This window comes from Hyperolius riggenbachi, chromosome 7 (assembly GCF_040937935.1).
Source record: "Hyperolius riggenbachi isolate aHypRig1 chromosome 7, aHypRig1.pri, whole genome shotgun sequence".
Lineage (NCBI taxonomy): Eukaryota > Metazoa > Chordata > Amphibia > Anura > Hyperoliidae > Hyperolius > Hyperolius riggenbachi.
Genome location: NC_090652.1, coordinates 66,184,272 through 66,204,098, shown reverse-complemented (window position 1 = coordinate 66,204,098; position 19,827 = coordinate 66,184,272). Strand labels below are relative to the sequence as shown.

The 19,827-nt window shown below is 40.2% G+C and overlaps 1 protein-coding gene across 1 annotated transcript in view; it reads right to left on the bottom strand.

The window, feature by feature from the left end:
- The window catches only part of LOC137526036 (uncharacterized), a 70,948-nt gene that overhangs the window by 15,037 nt on the left and 36,084 nt on the right, over positions 1-19,827 (bottom strand). Inside the window, exons 3-7 of the mRNA XM_068247248.1 lie at positions 8,560-8,586; positions 6,980-7,006; positions 5,070-5,096; positions 2,457-2,483; positions 854-880 (exon numbers count right to left, since the gene is read on the bottom strand). Coding sequence (XP_068103349.1) covers positions 854-880; positions 2,457-2,483; positions 5,070-5,096; positions 6,980-7,006; positions 8,560-8,586 — 135 coding nt within the window. The remainder of the gene's footprint in view (positions 1-853; positions 881-2,456; positions 2,484-5,069; positions 5,097-6,979; positions 7,007-8,559; positions 8,587-19,827) is intronic.

Sequence of the window (19,827 nt, the reverse complement as noted above, 5' to 3'; positions counted from 1 at the left end):
AGATACAGTTGAAACTCAAAAATTCTACTTAAAAGATGAAACTAATATATGAAATAAGAACCCTTTGCAGGTGTTTTGAATTAATTAGCTGATTAGAGTCTGACACTTGGAGCTTATAATTTTGAACATTTTCACAATAAGTCCCCGTGTCAGTGACCACCAGCATCAATAACATGCCGGCGGTCATTGTTATAAAAAAGTAACACATGCACGCATTACTTCCTGTTAGCGTACTGACAGTATGCACAGGAAGAAAAACTGTGAGGACATTAGGACAACCACTGGCCAAATAGTAAGATTACACCTACATACATTTTTTAAATAAAGAATTTCCATATTTAAAAAAAAATGACAATAAAACAAATACATAAATATTTACCTTTTGGACTGAACCTTCTAAATATGTATGTCTTGAGGGTATATTACTGTTATTTTGCATATATGGCCTTGTAATTAGTAATGGACGCAAAACAGAAAATATACATTTCTACTTCCAAAATGTTGCCATACATTGTGCTAGGGAAATATTTTAAATGTTCCAATAACCAGGACAAACGGGCAAATAAAATGTGTGGGTTTTATCCACAGTAGAACGTTTTATTTTAAAACTATAATGGTCGGAAACTTAGCATAATGTATCACCCAACGAAAGCCTAATTGGCGGCAAAAAAAAAAACAAAAAAAAACAAGATATACATAATTTCATAGTGATAAGTAGTGATTAGGTTATTGGCCAATGAATGGGAGGAGTGCTGAAGGTAAAAATTGGTCTGGGGAAAAAACCCTTAGTGGTTAACTAGTTAATCCAGTGTGAAATTCCATAACAAATGAAAGCATCAGAAATATTCCTTACCAGAGTTCGGAAATTTGCCAGGCATCGCTAGAAAGTGAGGTAAAAGAGAACACAAAGTAATAAACCAATTAATTATTGCTAAAATATACACAATTATAAACAACGATTGAGTTATGTTTTCTAATGTGTTTCATAATCATTACATTTGCTGCAGACCTCAATAGAAAGTCTCATTACCTACATAATCATACAGATCTAGAGATGAGCCAACAAGACTTGTAACTTGACTGGACCTCATTGTTAGATCTCACTAACACCTCACTCACCCTGCCCTTTGTACACACCGCCCGTCGCTAAACTTCTTAGAGGGACAAGTGGCGTTCAGCCACGCGAGATCAAGCAATAACAGGTCTGTGATGCCCTTAGATGTCCGGGGCTGCACGCGCTCTACACTGAATGGATCAGCGTGTGTCTACCCTTCGCTGACAGGTGCGGGTAACCCTCTGAACCCCGTTCGTGATAGTGATCGGGGATTGCAATTATTTCCCATGAACAAGGAATTCCCAGTAAGTGCGGGTCATAAGCTCGCGTTTATTAAGTCCCTGCCCTTTGTACACTAACACCTCGCTGGTCCCTAGGATTTAGACCTTGACACTTAAATGACTGAAGACTAATCCCCCCTCCCCTTATCCTTTCCTCCCTCTCTCCCACTGCTGAGACAAACCTTTAGGAGTTGACCTTCTCTGCCATAGATCATAGCAGGTGGAAAGATAAGACATCATAGAATGGTATGTGATTTCACAGTTGTGTTAACCACTTAACCGTCCAGATAGACTGCCCTGCTGCTCCTGCGCCGGGTGCGCGATTGCCCGTTAGCTATCTACTATTTTCCTTAACAAATGTAGAATTTTAGTAGCAATAGTATTTATGGGATCTTTGCTATTAACCGCTAAAGTCCGCAGAACATTACGCAAAATAACAAGAAAATTATGCGAAATCATGAAATATTACTATTACATACAAAATTAATTACGATTTTCTCTGAAATTTCACATTACGATTCTGATGCGTAATTGTGAATTTGGATGCAAAATTTCAGCCCACCACTGCTAAAGAGATAAACAGATAAGGAGAGACAATCGGAGTGTGGACAAGGTCCTCCAGCACCCAAGGCTGATACACCAAAATGCGCCCCTCCATCCCTCCCTCCCCAGCCGTCACACACTGATTGCTATTAGAGTAAGAGGCACCCCAGGGCCCCCAACACCTTAATCTCTAGTTATCTGGCTTGCAGTCACTGCCATGTATCCCCTTTTCTTATTCTGTCTGCTTCAAACACAATAGGAAAATGACAGCTAAGTGAGTTGTGCGCCCCCTTCCTACACTGCGCACTGAAGCCGGAGCCTCTCTTGCCTCTGCGTCGGCCTGGCCCTGGAGACAATTTGTGAGATTAATTTATAAGAAAAATGAAATCAGAAGTAAACAGGTAATTCACAGGTTTTTATTTTTTTATTTTTTTGTGACTCAACCATTATAATATATTTGTTAAGTTAAGATGCTGCAGAAAGCCCAGGAAAGATCTTCTGGAAGCCAATGTATTACATATTGATGATCTACCTTTCAGTTTCCATAACAGATAGAATGATGGGAGACAATCTCTTACCTGAGATCGGAGGTCTGCTGGGCATTTCTAAAAAACAAAACAAGAGACATATCAAAGCTAAATATAACAATACAATTCAATACATCTTGAGAAATAAACAACAACAAAAAAGAGACAATAATGTGGTTATGTCTTCTAATGTCTTTCATCACAATGGCAAACCTCACCGAGACCATTCATTATCAGTGTGGGCTGTTTGGGTACAGGATGAAGCCAAAAAATGGGTCTCCCAGCTCCTGCACAAACTCCAGGCTCCCCTCCGAGATGTAGCAACTTGGGGGGGGGGGGGGGGGGGGGAGGGACATAATTTGGGCACTGGCTATTGCAGGCTGACAAATGTCTCTTTTTTTTTACTAATTTGTGCGTCACCTGACTAAAACTCTGGGCGCCCAAATTAGTCAAGGAAAAATGGCACCAAAACAATCAGTACAGTGCTTCAACAGCATCAGCTCGCTCAAGCCTCATCAGCTACACAATCATATGATCAATACCTATAATCGATAAGAAGCAATTGTCCTGTAAGACCAACTTTATATTTAGATGAAAGCATTGTTACATTCTCTTGTCCACAATTTCCTTTTATTATTTGTAAAGAGTGATATTTATTTTTCATTTGTGATACAACTTCTAAATGGTTCAAAAAAGTTTAAACAGTTGTGCTCCTTTGGCCAGACAGGAGAAACTATGTAGGTTAATTGCAAGCTGGGGAGGTGCCCCAAAAATATTTTAAAATAATTTAAGGGTTGGATAGATAACTTTTATTTTACTTTTTTATTTTTTTTTCTCAGATTAGTCACCTGCTCAACTAAAAGAAAACATGGCTTCATTGCTGTGCTCCTGTGTTGAGCTATGCTATCATCATTGTATATTTTTATGCACAACTTCTGTATATATATATATATATATATATATATATATATATATATATATATATATATATATATATATTTTTTTTTTTCTATACACCCCTTCACGGGAAAATAACTTTCTAAATCTATCACACAAACCTTCAGATTAAAACATTCACACGACTACACACCACAAACGTCTAACTCCACCCTGGATCTTAAGTCTATCCAAAAGCCTCTGGGCCCACAACCACAGATAGTGTTTCTTCTGCCTTACTCTCGATAAGTCAAAATTTCTGCCCATTTTTGAAGCCATTTACTTATTTATTTTTACCAGGGGATGGCTCATTTGACTCCCACTCTTTCACTTCCAAATAACTACCCATCTCTTGTAACCACTCTCTTAACCACTTGAGGACCCACCCTTTACCCCCCCTTAAGGACCAGCGCTGTTTGATGGGATCTGTGCTGGGTGGGCTCTGCAGCCCCCAGCACAGATCAGCTGGCACGCAGAGCGATCAGATCGCCCCCCTTTTTTCCCCCCTATGGGGATGATGTGCAGGTGGGGTCTGATCGCTCCTGCTGGTGGCATGTTGCGGGGGGGGGCACCTCAAAGCCCCCCTCCGCGGCGACATTCCCTCCCCCTCCCTCTCCTACCTGTCCCCCCAGTGATCCGGGCTGCACAGGACGCTATCCGTCCTGTGCAGCCAGTGACAGGACGTCCTCTGTCACATGGCGGCGATCCCCGGCCGCTGATTGGCCGGGGATCGCCGATCTGCCTTACGGCGCTGCTGCGCAGCAGCGCCGTACAATGTAAACAAAGCGGATTATTTCCGCTTGTGTTTACATTTAGCCTGCGAGCCACCATCGGCGGCCTGCAGGCTATTCACGGAGCCCCCCGCCGTGAATTGACAGGAAGCAGCCGCTCGCGCGAGCGGCTGTTTCCTGATTAATCAGCCTGCAGCTGGCGACGCAGCAGTACTGCGTCGCTGGTCCTGCAGCTGCCACTTTGCCGACGCACGGTATAAGCGTGCGGTCGGCAAGTGGTTAAACTTAGCGGATTTACATTTTTCCAGTCTTGGGCTATCAATCTTTTGGCCACTATAGCCACAGGTATTAGCAAGGTATTATCCACTTCCTCCACACAGGTCGCCCTTTCCCCAAAAATTATAACACGGTTGCTAAAATTACATTAATTTGGGACCCGTCGATTACAAAATAATTCTATTTCTTGCCATATCTTTGCAATAATCGGACAGGTCCACCACATATGGTTGAGTGAACCTTTCTCAATATTGCATCTCCAACATCTTTCATCTGTACTCCCTCTTCTTATTCTTCCCAATCATGAGGGTGAAATATACCATCTTGCCAATACCTTATAATTGACAAGCTGGTATCTAGGTTTTTGTGGTATCCAGATATTTTTAAAGATTTTTGCTTCAAACACAATAGGAGAATAACAGCTGAGTGAGTTGTGCGCCCCTCCTACACTGCGCCCTGAGGCTGGAGCCTCTCTTGCCTCTGCGTCGGCCTGGCCCTGGAGACAATTTGTGAGATTAATTTATAAGAAAAAAGAAATCGGAAGTAAACAGGTAATTCTCAGGGGTTTTTTTTTTTTGTGAATCAATTATTATACTATATTTGTTAAGTTAAGATGCTGCAGAAAGCCCAGGAAAGATCTTCTGGAATCCAATGTATTACATGGTGATGATCTACCTTTCAGTTTCCATAACAGATGGAATGATGGGAGACAATCTCTTACCTGAGATCGGAGGTCTGCTGGGCATTTCTAAGAAACAAAGCAAAAGACATGTCAAAGCTAAATATAACAATACAATTCAATACATCTTGAGAAATAAACAACAACAAAAAAGAGACAATAATGTGTTAATGTCTTCTAATGTCTTTTATCACAATGGCAAACCTCACCTAGACCATTCATTATCAGTGTGGGCTGTTTCGGTACAGGATGAAGCCAAAAAAATGGGTCTCCCAGGTCCTGCACAAACTCCAGGCTCCCCTCCGAGATGTAGCAACTTGGGGGGGTACATAATTTGGGCACTGGCTATTGCAGGCTGACAAATGTCTCTTTTTTTTTACTAATTTGTGCGTCACCTGGCTGAAACTCTGGGCGCCTAAATTAGTCAAGGAAAAATGGCACCAAAACAATCAGTACAGTGCTTCAACAGCATCAGCTCGCTCAAGCCTCATCAGCTACACAATCATATGATCAATACCTGGAATCGATAAGAAGCAATTGTCCTGTAAGACCAACTTTATATTTAGATGAAAGCATTGTTACATTCTCTTGTCCACAATTTCCTTTTATTATTTGTAAAAAGTGATATTTATTTTTCATTTGTGATACAACTTCTAAATGGTTCAAAAAAGTTTAAACAGTTGTGTTCCTTTGGCCAGACAGGAGAAACTATGTAGGTTAATTGCAAGCTGTGGAGGTGCCCCAAAAATATTGTAAAATAATTTAAGGGTTGGATAGATAACTTTTATTTTACTTTTTTATTTTTTTTTCAGATTAGTCACCCTCACCTGCTCATCTAAAATAAAACATTGCTTCATTGCTGTGCTCCTGTGTTGAGCTATGCTATCATCATTGTATATTTTTATGCACAACTTCTATATTTACATATATATATATATATATTTTTTCTATACACCCCCTCACGGGAAAATAGCTTTCTCAATCTATCACACAAACCTTCAGATTAAAACATTCACACGACTACACACCACAAACGTCTAACTCCGCCCTGAATCTTAAGTCTATCCAAAAGCCTCTGGGCCCACAACCACAGATAGTGTTTCTTCTGCCTTACCCTCGATAATTCAAAATTTCTGCCCATTTTTACGCCATTTATTTAGTTTTTTACCAGGGGATGGCTCATTTAACTTCCACTCTTCCACTTCTAAAAAACTACCCATCTCCTGTAACCACTCTCTTAAACTTAGCGGATTTACATTTTTCCAGTTGTGGGCTATCAATCTTTTGGTCACTATAGCCGCAGGTATTAGCAAGGTATCATCCACTTCCTCCACACAGGTCGCCCTTTCCCCCAAAATATAACACGGTTGCTAAAATTACATTAATTTGGGACCCGCCGATTACAAAATAATTGTATTTCTTGCCATAGCTTTGCAATAATCGGACAGGTCCACCACATATGGTTGATTGAACCTTTCTCAATATTGCATCTTCAACATCTTTCATCTGTACTCCCTCTTCTTATTCTTCCCAGTTGAGAGGGTGAAATATACCATCTTGCCAATACCTTATAATTGACAAGCTGGTATCTAGGATTTTGTGGTATCTAGATGTTTTTAAAGATTTTTGCTTCAAACACAATAGGAGAATGACAGCTGAGTGAGTTGTGCGCCCCTCCTACACTGCGCCCTGAGGCTGGAGCCTCTCTTGCCTCTGTGTCGGCCTGGCCCTGGAGACAATTTGTGAGATTAATTTATAAGAAAAAATAAATCAGAAGTAAACAGGTAATTCTCAGGTTTTTTTTTTATATGAATCAACGATTATACTATATTTGTTAAGTTAAGATGCTGCATAAAGCCCAGGAAAGATGTTCTGGAATCCAATGTATTACATGATGATGATCTACTTTTCAGTTTCCATAACAGATAGAATGATGGGAGACAATCTCTTACCTGAGATCGGAGGTCTGCTGGGCATTTCTAAAAAACAAAACAAGAGACATATCAAAGCTGAATATAACAATACAATTCAATACATCTTGAGAAATAAACAACAACAAAAAAGAGACAATAATGTGGTTATGTCTTCTAATGTCTTTCATCACAATGGCAAACCTCACCGAGACCATTCATTATCAGTGTGGGCTGTTTGGGTACAGGATGAAGCCAAAAAATGGGTCTCCCAGCTCCTGCACAAACTCCAGGCTCCCCTCCGAGATGTAGCAACTTGGGGGGACACATAATTTGGGCACTGGCTATTGCAGGCTGACAAATGTCTCTTTTTTTTACTAATTTGTGCGTCACCTAAATGAAACTCTCGGTGCCCAAATTAGTCAAGGAAAAATGGCACCAAAACAATCAGTACAGTGCTTCAACAGCATCAGCTCGCTCAAGCCTCATCAGCTACACAATCATATGATCAATACCTATAATCGATAAGAAGCAATTGTCCTGTAAGACCAACTTTATATTTAGATGAAAGCATTGTTACATTCTCTTGTCCACAATTTCCTTTTATTATTTGTAAAGAGTGATATTTATTTTTCATTTGTGATACAACTTCTAAATGGTTCAAAAAAGTTTAAACAGTTGTGCTCCTTTGGCCAGACAGGAGAAACTATGTAGGTTAATTGCAAGCTGGGGAGGTGCCCCAAAAATATTTTAAAATAATTTAAGGGTTGGATAGATAACTTTTATTTTACTTTTTTATTTTTTTTTCTCAGATTAGTCACCTGCTCAACTAAAAGAAAACATTGCTTCATTGCTGTGCTCCTGTGTTGAGCTATGCTATTATCATTGTATATTTTTATGCACAACTTCTGTATATATATATATATATATATATATATATATATATATATATATATATATATATATATATATGCCGCAGGTATTAGCAAGGTATCATCCACTTCCCCCACACAGGTCACCCTTTCCACAAAAATTATAACACAGTTGCTAAAATTACATGAATCTGGGACCCGCCGCTTACAAAATTATTATATTTCTTGCCATATCTGTGCAATAATCGGACAGGTCCACCACATATGGTTGACTGAACCTTTCTCAATATTGCATCTCCAACATCTTTCATCTGTACTCCCTCTTTTCATTCTTCCCAATCGAGAGGGTATATATCATCTTGCCAATACCTTAAAATTTACAAGCTCCTATCTAGGATTTTGTGGTATCCAGATGTTTTTAAAGATTTTTGCTTCAATCACAATAGGAGAATAACAGCTGAGTGAGTTGTGCGCCCTTCCTACACTGCGCCCTGAGGCTGGAGCCTCTCTTGCCTCTGCGTCGGCCTGACCCTGGAGACAATTTTTGAGATTAATTTATAAGAAAAAAGAAATCAGAAGTAAACCGGTAATTCTCAGGGGTTTTTTATGAATCAACCATTATACTGTATTTGTTAAGTTAAGATGCTGCATAAAGCCCAGGAAAGATCTTCTGGAATCCAATGTATTACATGATGATGATCTACCTTTCAGTTTCCATAACAGATGGAATGATGGGAGACAATCTCTTACCTGAGATCGGAGGTCTGCTGGGCATTTCTAAAAAAACAAAGCAAGAGACATATCAAAGCTAAATATAACAATACAATTCAATACATCTTGCGAAATACAACACAACAAAAAAGAGACAATAATGTGGTTATGTCTTCTAATGTCTTTCATCACAATGGCAATCCTCACCGAGACCATTCATTATCAGTGTGGACCGTTTCGGTACAGGATGATGCCAAAAAATGGGTCTCCCAGCTCCTGCACAAACTCCAAGCTCCACTCCGAGATGTAGCAACTTTGGGTGGGGGGGGGGGGCACATAATTTGGGCACTGGCTATTGCAGGCTGACAAATGTCTATTTTTTTTTTACTAATTTGTGCATCACCTGGCTGAAACTCTGGGCACCCAAATTAGCAAGGAAAAATGGCACCAAAACAATCAGTACAGTGCTTTTTTTTTTTCCAAATTAAATTTTTATTAAAATTTTTAGAACAATACAAAGAAGGCATTTGTATCATAATCTACAAAACTTACTATAAAACAGTTGCATCATTAGATGATATAAGATCGATAACATGGTGACTTGTAAGATATATTTAGTCCATACCTTATGCTGAGACAATGGGAAGTAGTCTATGCCCCTGTGTGATAAATGTTTTGATGCAGTGTTTGTACAATTCTTTCGTGGGTGTTTAAATCCTTCATCATATCTCCTACCTTACTCTTGGATTATAAAATAAGGGTGACGAGGTGTCTGTTTTTGATGTTTACTATCTGGAGAGGCTGATTGTTTGGAGAAAGGAAAATTTCCTACCCTCCGTCAGTTTAGTAAGTTCATTGGCTAGCTATTACTTGGCCTCCAGCGAGGCTCTATGTGACGGTGGTATCTAGGATAGGTGTTCAAAGGTTATTGGATGTGGTGTGTCGGTTGAAAGTACTGATCCAGGGGCTATGCCAACTACCTGTTGAGTGCTTATGCCAGTTAGATAACCTTAGAGACACCAATATTTGCTAGATTTTCGTTCCCCATCAGAGGGTGGTAGGATATGATTCAGGATATTTTTGTATTTACCCAGGGGAAATTTGCACAGAACACTGGGATGCTATAGTGATCTATACAAGTCATTGAAAAAGTTTTTAAAACCTTATTGTAGATACTCTAATAATAAACATGAACAATAAACACAAACCTTACCTACATTGTGACCCTATCGGTCAGACTACAGGCTGAACTAGAACATTAAGTGTACCGAAAATTTCCATTCAATGAAGGGTTGGTGTGTTATCCTGGTTACAGTGGCTCAGAAAGAAAGGTTGTACCAAGAGTTGATGTCAGTAAACGGCTTGGTCTTATCTCTTGTAACTTTTTTTTTTTTGATGGGCTATGGGGGGGGGGGTTCAGGTGTTTGCGTGTTTACTGTGGGAGCTCATTATGAGCCAGTTTTGTCAGTGTTAGAAGTGAATTAGTCACTTTTTCAGATTTGTAAATATGGTATTCCAACTTTAGATTGCTAGATACAGCGGCTAAGATTTTGGGTATGGAGGGCATAGAGGTTTGACCCCAGTTGAGGGTAATAGCGTGTCTTGCGGAACACAAAAGGTGGGTTATTAATTTTCTGTGTATTGGGGAGAAGGAGTCAATTCCTACATGTAATAGGGCTAATTCTGGTGTTAGTTGATAGGGGGTCCCAATTATTGAGGTTATGACCTCTGAAATGGATTGCCACATTCCTTGTGTTTGTTTACACTCCCAAAATATATGTAAAAGCGTCCCTTGTAGAATGTTACATCGCCAACACATAGGGCTGTTATTTGGGGAGAAGAGTGCTAACTTTTTCGGGGTTAGGTACCATCTTAGTGCGATTTTCTGGTGCGTTTCCCAATGAGATGAACAGGCCGAGAGTTTAGAAATGGAATTAGAGGCCTGGGCGATTTGTGTGCTTGAGATATTTATTTTGAGGTCTCTGTACCACTTGTTTAAGTAGGTGTTCAGGTTAGGTGCTTTATCGGAAGAAAGATGCTCATACCACAAAGATATGCCTTTCTTCATAGTAAATATAGTAAATGGAGAGTTTAAAAAGGCGTTGAGGGAGATAGGTAAGTATGGGGGTTTGGGTTTTATATTTTTAATAACATGGGAGATTCTTATGTAGGTGAAAATTTCAGATGGTGGAAGGCTATATTGGGATCTTAAGGTGGCAAAGGTTTTCATGGAGTTATGGTGTAGTAGGTCGTTAATATATACTATACCTTTCTGTACCCATGGTGTTAGGATAAGATCAGGTGTGAGATTTTTTAAAATTTGGATTGGGATTTTCAAAGAGGTCCCCTCTATTGCCGATTTGTCCTTTAAAGTAAGGAGTCTCCACGATTGTAGAGTAGCTAATACTGATGGTAGTTTAGGGATTGCGGGGGGGGGGGGGGGGTTTGTAGCAGAGCAATAGATAAAAATATTTTAGGGTCCATACCAATCATTTCTTTTTCTATATCTAGCCACAATTTTTTATCTGTTGGGGTCCACCAAGACTTTGCCATATCTAGGATGCATGCATGATAGTAGGTGCTCATGCATGGGAAACCAAATCCTCCATAGGATTTTGGGATTGTAATAGTTTTGTGGGATATTCGATGTGCCTTCCCACCCCAGAAGAATTTAGAAGTTATTTTGTTTAGTTCAGAGAAAAATTTTTGAGGGACTGGGATTTGGATTGTCCTAAACACATAAAGTATTTTAGGTAATATTTGCATTTTAAACGCCGCAGATCTACCTGCTAGAGAAAGTTCTACTTTTTGAATGTTGGCTATATCTGCTGAAACCTGTTTAATTAGGGGAAGGAAGTTGGTGTTATAAAGGTCCGACGTACATTTAGGAAGCTGGATGCCTAGGTATGTTAGAGAGGTTTCTGTCCAGGGAAAAGGGGAAACGAGAGAGATTTGTTGGGCTAATGTGTCACTTACATTTTTGCTCATCATGAGGGATTTGCTTTCATTTACTTTATAGTATGAGGCTTTGGAGAAGTTTGAGAGGGCTGATTGAATATGTTTTAATGAAGTGAGGGGATTGGTGATAATTAGCATGACATCATCCGCAAACAATGCTAACTTGTGGTGATATTCTCCTATTTGAAGTCCAGAGATTTCCTGGTTAGCTCGAATGGTCTCCGCCAGGGTCTCCATTATAAGAACAAAGATGAGTGGGGATAACGGACACCCCTGGCGGGTCCCATTCGAGATCTGGAAGGGTTTGGAAGAAAACCCTGCATGTGTGACTGACGCCCGAGGGTTTGTATACAAAGCCATTATGGCGTGGACAAATGGGTCGGAGATATCAAATTTTAGTAAGGTTTGTTTGAGATATCCCCAGTGTACTCTATCAAATGCCTTCTCTGCATCTAAAGTTAGATACAGAGAAGGCATCTTGCTGAGTTTCGCATATTTCATAAGGTTGATCATCCTTCTAGTACCGTCTGGGGCTTGACGGCCCTTGGTAAAGCCTACCTGATCCACTTGTATGATCAGTGGTAGAAATTTGACTAGCCTGTTTGCCAATATTTTGGCGTAAATTTTGGTATCTCCGTTTAGGAGTGAGATAGGTCTGTAATTTGATGTACTAGAAGGATTTTTACCAGGCTTATGAATGACCGTGATATTAGCATTCAAAAATTCCTCTGGGGGTTTGCCAACGTCTACTATATTATTATATAGGGTAGTCAACCTTGGAGCCAGAATACCCCCAAATGTCTTATAGAATTCATTTGTGTACCCGTCAGGGCCTGGAGCTTTCTGAGGTGTAAGATGCTTAATTACCAATAGTACCTCTTCTGTAGATATTTCTTTATTGAGTTGTTCTAGATGGTCTGCCGAGATTTTAGGGAGATTAAGTGGGTCTAGGAAGTCTTCTATGGATTGTGAGGTTGGTTGGAAGGTGTTAGTGTCTTGGGAGAGATTGTATAATGATTGATAATAGTCGCTGAACGTGTCAGCTATATCCTGGGGGTTTGTGTAGTGCCTCTGAGTAGAGGGGTGAATAATTTTTTGTATGGTGGATCTGACTCTTTTTTTTTTTGAGTTTCAAGGCTAGCATTTTACCTGCTTTATTGTTTTGAGAAAAGAAAAGGGCTTTAGAATGTTGAACCATCCAGTTATACTTTTGGAGGAGAAGTGAACGGAAATTTTGTCTGAGATAGAATAGTTCTGCTTCTAATGTAGGGTAGGGGGAATAGATTACTCTTTGCTCCAGTGCCCTAATTTGTGTTAATAAGTCGTTAATTTTAGCTTGCCTTTGTCTTTTTATTCTGGCTCCAAGTTTCATGAGCAAACCTCTTGTGAACGCTTTATGAGTGTTCCACAGTGTAAAAATACTTATATCTGGGGTGTCGTTAAATTTAAAAAACTCTCTTAGCTGGTCTTTTAACCATTGGACATCCTCAGGGGATGACAAGATGCTGTTATTGAGCTTCCAGGTCTTGGAGGCTGGGAGGCAGGCAGGGGCCTCTAGGGTGATAAAGACCGGTGAGTGGTCCGACCAGAGTCTAGATCCAATTTGGGCTTCTGAGATTGTTTGTAAAGTTCTGTCTGGTACTAGGAAGTAGTCAATTCTACTATAAGATCTGTGCACCTGTGAGTAAAAATTGAAGTCTTTTTCGTTACTATGAAGTGCCCGCCAAGGGTCGTAGAGTCCTTCTGAGTGCAGCCATGGTTGCAATGCAAAGGTCTTGAGGGATCCTTTGTAAGTGGAGTCTAGTGTAGAAAATATGGGGGCATTAAAATCCCCTCCCATGATGAGCTGGCCTTTTTGGACTTCCTTGATCTTTTTTAAAGTCTTTTTGAGGAATGTTGCTTGCGCCGTGTTAGGAGCATAAATGCATACCAATGTATATTGTGCCCCTTTAATTGAGCAGATAAGTATAAGAAATCTTCCTTGAGGGTCTCGTACTATAGATTCGATGGATGCGTTTAGTCGCGAGTGAAGTGCAATTAGCACCCCTCTCTTTTTCTTGTGAAAGTTGCTTAGTAGTATAGCCGGGAAAGCGTTGTGGGAAATTTTGGGAACCTTGCCCTCCGCAAAGTGTGTCTCTTGGGCCATGATGATATCCGCTTGAGATCTGGTCGCCTCTTCCCACATGTTAAATCTCTTTTGGGGGGAGTTTAAGCCGTGGGCATTTATAGACATTAGCTTAATTTTCATCTAGCGGGATGAAGTTGGATTGTTGTGAAAGTAGCAGATTGGCGGTTTGGGAAAGAGAATGTGCTAGTGTCTTTCTGAGCTTGGTAGGAGCCTTGGATAATCAGGGAGAGAGCTGTGACCCAGGATGTCGTAGAGGAGACAAAAAACTTAAGTCCATAGGTGGTAAAAAACTTATAACCATGTGTAGATGTGGAGAACATCTTAAAAGACCCACATCTGAGTGGGGGTGCAAGAGTGTTAAAACTCAAATACATCTCCGTCGGAGGTTGGGCAGAGAGAAACAGAAAAAAGAAAAGTAAGTGACCCCCATTATTTAGTTTTGTGCCATTCTACTTGAAGTTTAGAGGCAGAGGATTTGCGGGGTTGCTGTGTTTGTACAGGTGCTGGATTCAATTTCCAGATGCGTAAGGTTTTTAGGCCTTCCTCCAGTGATTTAATCACTGTTGTTGCTCCCTCCTTGGAAACTAGAAGTTTTACTGGAAAACCCCATTTGTAGGAGATGCCATTGTCTCGCAGGGCCTTAGTGACCGGCTGTAGTATTTTCCTTGCTGACAGTGTGACCTGCGAAAGGTCAGGGAAAATCTGTATTCTTTGGTAAGGTGCTGGTAGGGACCCCGCTCTTCTGGTAGCATGAAGCAGTCTTTCCTTTGTGGTGTAGCATAAAAATTTAGCAATGACGTCTCTGGGTTTGTTTTCTGCGATGAAACTTGGCTTGGGAAGCCTGTGGGCTCTATCTATCATCAGTTCAAAGGGTTCTAAGCCCGGCAGTGTAGTTTTAATCAGATCGGTCAGAAAACCTTTGAGATCTGCTTGAGCTATTTGTTCTTAAATTCCCCTAAATTTTAGGTTACATCTTCTGTTTCTGTCTTCTGCGTCTGCCATCTTCAATTTAACCCAGGCCAGATCAGTGTTCTTGTCAGTTAGAGAGTCCACTATCTTGTTATGCCTTGCTGTTAGTTCTTCTAGCCTTTCTTCATTGTGAGAAACTCTTTCCCCCAAATCATCTATAGACGTTTGTATCTGAGAAGTGATTCGCATCAGTTCTGCTAGTAAGGACTGTTTGAGTGCAACTAGCATGTCTCTAAGATTAGCCTGTGTAATGACTGACTCTGTGGCTGGGAAAGCTTCAATGCTCGGTGCTGCAGCTGCTGCCGGGGATTGCATCAGGCCTACCTGTCTCTCCATGCTGGAGTCATCGGCGAGTTTCTGCCTGCTTTTGGCCGGGCTTCTGGAATTTGGGGAGACCGAGTCTGGAGAGGAGTCCCTGGATGCCGCTCTGGAGCTCTGGCTGGTGGAGGAGGGAGAGGTGTGTTGGGCTCCAGAGCGCTGTGTGTCCTTCCTTGTCGCGCCGGCGCCATCTTGCTGAGAGGTCCTTTGTTTGCTGGGGAAGAAGTCAGTAAGTTTGGCGGGCATCGGCGGCTTCTTCTTGCGTTTCCGCATCGTCTCCATGTCCATGCCTTCCTCCTCTGCTTCGCTCTGGTGGTTTATGGTGTTAGGCATCGCTGTGAGCCGCTCTGAATAGTTTAGGGGATCGGAGCTCCAGGACTATGCGGCCATTCAGTAACCTCCGGTGGACACGGCCCTCAGTACAGTGCTTTAACAGCATCAGCTCGCTCAAGCCTCATCAGCTACACAATCATATGATCAATACCTGGAATAGATAAGAAGCAATTGTCCTGTAAGACCAACTTTATATTTAGATGCACAATAAGGGAAAGAGGCACCCTGATTTGAATAAAAGCTTTTAAAAACAGTTTAAAAACGAAAAAGAAAAATGAGGTATCTTACCTCAATGACGAAATCTCTGTAAACTTACAAAAGATTTTTATTTGAGCACAGGCAACGCGTTTTGCGGGTTTGAGCCCGCTTCCTCAGGCCAATACAGTGCCTAGAACAGCAGGAAGAGTTCCTCAATATACATACATATCTAGAAGGTGCATAATAATAATGGTATTGTGCATTACGGCAAATGAAGCTTAGACTAAACCATCAAGTTTGCCCTTAGATATGAGACACAGTAGTATGTTCTCTTTGATGTGTGTGTGCGTGCGCATAAATATGTGTTTGCGTATGCACAGCATAGAATCAACTATTAGGGCATGGATAAATCTGCCAAATTAAATCATGTTATGCTATTTATTCATTTATATATGTACTCTGACCGCTATTATTTTTATATTTTTTTATGAAATGTGTATATGTATGTATATTGAGGAACTCTTCCTGCTGTTCTAGGCACTGTATTGGCCTGAGGAAGCGGGCTCAGACCCGCGAAACGCGTTGCCTGTGCTCAAATAAAAATCTTTTGTAAGTTTACAGAGATTTCGTCATTGAGGTAAGATACTTCATTTATTCTTTTTCGTTTTTAAACTGTTTTTAAAAGCTTTTATTCAAATCAGGGCGCATCTTTCCCTTATTGTGCATAGTTATACCCCCGTACATGTTTGTCCGAGGGGTGGTGACAGAACACCCGTTGTTTTACCACGGTTAATGTTTTGTCCATCCTTTTTTGTCTAAGAGAGCGACCGCAACCAGGTCCATTCAGGACCACCCCGGGTGGAGTCGGTTTTATGGTCTCCACCTGCTTCCTGTGGTCGGTTGCCCCTTGCAACCCTCCTTTGTGAGTAGCCTTTTCAATCAATTGATTTCTCCACACACCTACTATTGACATACTGCACTATTGGGCTCCCTTTTTTGTCTCCTGTATTTTTTTTCCATAGGGTGCCAAGACACCCCAACCACGATTTTATATTTAGATGAAAGCATTGTTACATTTTCTTGTCCATAATTTCCTTTTATTATTTGTAAAGAGTGATATTTATTTTTCATTTGTTATACAACTTCTAAATGGTTCAAAAAAGTTTAAACAGTTGTGTTCCTTTGGCCAGACAGGAGAAACTATGTAGGTTAATTACAAGCTGGGGAGGTGCCCCAAAAATATTGTAAAATAATTTAAGGGTTGGATAGATAACTTTTATTTTATTTTTATCTTTTTTCTCAGATTAGTCACCTGCTCAACTAAAAGAAAACATTGCTTCATTGCTGTGCTCCTGTGTTGAGCTGTGCTATCATCATTGTATATATATTTTTTTCTATACACCCCCTCACGGGAAAATAACTTTCTCAATCTATCACACAAACCTTCAGATTAAAACATTCACATGACTACACACCACAAACGTCTAACTCCACCCTGGATCTTAAGTCTATCCAAAAACCTCTGGGCCCACAACCACAGATAATGTTTCTTCTGCCTTACTCTCGATAATTCTAAATTTCTGCCCATTTATTTAGTTTTTTACCAGGGGATGGCTCATTTGACTCCCACTCTTTCACTTCCAAAAAAAGACCCATCTCTTGTAACCACTCTCTTAAACTTAGCGGATTTACATTTATCCAGTTTTGGGCTATCAATCTTTTGGCCACTATAGCCGCAGGTATTAGCAAGGTATCATCCCCTTCCTCCACACAGGTCACCCTTTCCCCAAAAATTATAACACGGTTGCTAAAATTACATTAATTTGGGACCCTCTGATTACAAAATAATTCTATTTCCTGCCATATCTTTGCAATAATCGGACAGGTCCACCACATATGGTTGAGTGAACTCAATATTGCATCTCCAACATCTTTCATCTGTACTCCCTCTTCTCATTCTTCCCAATCACGAGGGTGAAATATACCATCTTGCCAATACCTTATAATTGACAAGCTGGTAACTAGAATTTTGTGGTATCCAGATATTTTTAAAGATTTTTCGCCAATCTAAATCACCCTTCAGATCAAGTTCTTTTTCCCATAGTTTAAAAAAACGGGGGAGAGTAGAGTAAAAAAATTCACCAACAAACCTATACAAATAGGAAATCGAAATCTCCTGCTTTGTAGCTAAATGAAAACATTTCTCGAAGGGATTTAATTGTTTACTCATTTTCCCTCTTAACCTTGCAAGGAAACTATTTAAAGCGGAATATAACCCTGCATTTCAACTTTGCTCTAAAACATTATTTACAGTATATTATATGCAACCAGCATTTTTTTTTTACTAGACCAGCATTGGAAGGGTTACACAGGGCTTTAAAGTTCCTGGAGATTTCTGCAGACGCATCCGAAGCTGAAATAGATACATTTTGTTTACATAAATGTATCTAAGTGTTGTATGTGACTCATCTCTCTCACTGAGAAGGAGCTTGGAGGACAGCCAAAGAGTGTGTAACATTTATCAATAGATACATTCAACTAAATAGAATGTATCTGTCTGAACTTCTGCATATCTCTCGGAACTTTAAACCTCTGTGTTTAACCCTTCCAATGCTGGTCTAGTAAAAAAAAAAATGCTTTTTGCATATAATATGCTGTAAATAATATTTTAGAGCAAAGTTGAAATGCAGGGTTATATTCCGCTTTAATTGACACTACCATAAGCTTTTCTCATTCTCTATATTTATTCAGAAATTATCCTGATTTATAAGTTCTAAAAGTGATGTAGTCGGGTTGAGTCTACTTTCCTTATACCAATGTTTTTCTAATCCAGGGGCAAAATCTGGGTTATTTCCTATAGTTGTCAACAATGAGACAGCTTTTTTTTTTTCATTAAATCCAATATTTCTTCAAAAGATTGAAGTGTTGGAGTCAAAAGAGGGTGGGAGACTGTTGTTACTAACCTCTTGACTGTAACTGGATGCCAGGATTCTACCAAGGAAAAATCCATCAACTCTCTTTCTCCCAAACACCAAAATGTATTTGGTAACTTTATTTTTATGTCCAGAAGTCTGTCTAACAGTATACTACTATAATAGTGCCCAATATTCGGGACACCCATCCCACCCATGTTTTTAGAGCGACAAATTGTTTTAAAAGCTATCCTATGTTTAATTTTTCCCCAAATAAATTCTCGAAATGTCTTTTGCCACTTCGAAAACCAGGATTGAGGGACTGCAATGGGTAGATTTTGCATAATAAAATGTATCTTTGGAAGAATTTTCATTTTAATATAGTTTATTTTCCCTATGACGTTTAAGGGTGAATGTTCCATCGCTTTCATTAGATCTATACACTGCCTTTGAGTTGTTATATAGTTTTCCTTAAATAAATCATTAACCTTCCTGGCGGTAAGCCCGAGCTCAGGAGGATTTCTTAGGCCCTGCTGGGCCGCTTCGCATAATTTTTTTGTGGTACACATAGCTAGCACTTTGCTAGCTGCGTGTACTGCCCGATCGCCGCCGCCACCCGCCGATTAGCTGCCGATCCCCGCACTGCACCACCCCCCCAGACCCCATGTGCTGCTTGGCCAATCAGGGACTCCCTTAGACGTCACAACGTCGGTGACGTCATCCCGGGATGAACGGGATTTCCTGATCAAAGATCGCCGGAGGCAACCGAAGCGGGCGGTCGGATGCCGCTGTACAGCGGCTATCATGTAGCGAGCCCTGGGCTCGCTACATGATTTAAAAAAAAAAATTAAAAATAGTGTTGCGCTGCCCCCTGGTGGTTTCTAATAGACTGGCAGGAGGATTAATATCCGAACAAATATTAATCCCAAGATATTTAATTTTGGTGTTGGTATAATTGAAATTATGTTCTGCCTTGATTTCATTCAGCACACTCAAATCACAGGCAAGATTTAGCAAAACTGCCTTGGAGTTATTTATTTTAAAATTTGACACATAACAAAACTCATCCACGATTCTGCAGACTCTATTAATTGATGTCTGGGAATCACGCAGGGTCAATGACAGATCATCGGCATAAGCCAATATTTTATTTTCATCTCCTATCTTCCAGCCATGAACCGCAAAATCTTTTTGTATTAATGAAATTAGTATTTCGATCCCCAAGTTAAATAGTATCGAAGAAAGTGGGCAGCCTTGTCTGACTCCATTACTTATAGAAAAGGATTTAGATAAGCTTCCATTAATTTTTACTCTGGCTTGTTGATTTATCTATAAACCCTTGATTCTATTTATCATTATCTCCCCAAACCCAAAATATTTAAAGGGACTCCGAGCAGTGCAGAAACTATGGAAAGATGCATATCATTTTAAAGCTCTCTTTCTCCTCTTTCCAATAATATATAAACCGTCGCCCTACGCCTTTTAGTTTTC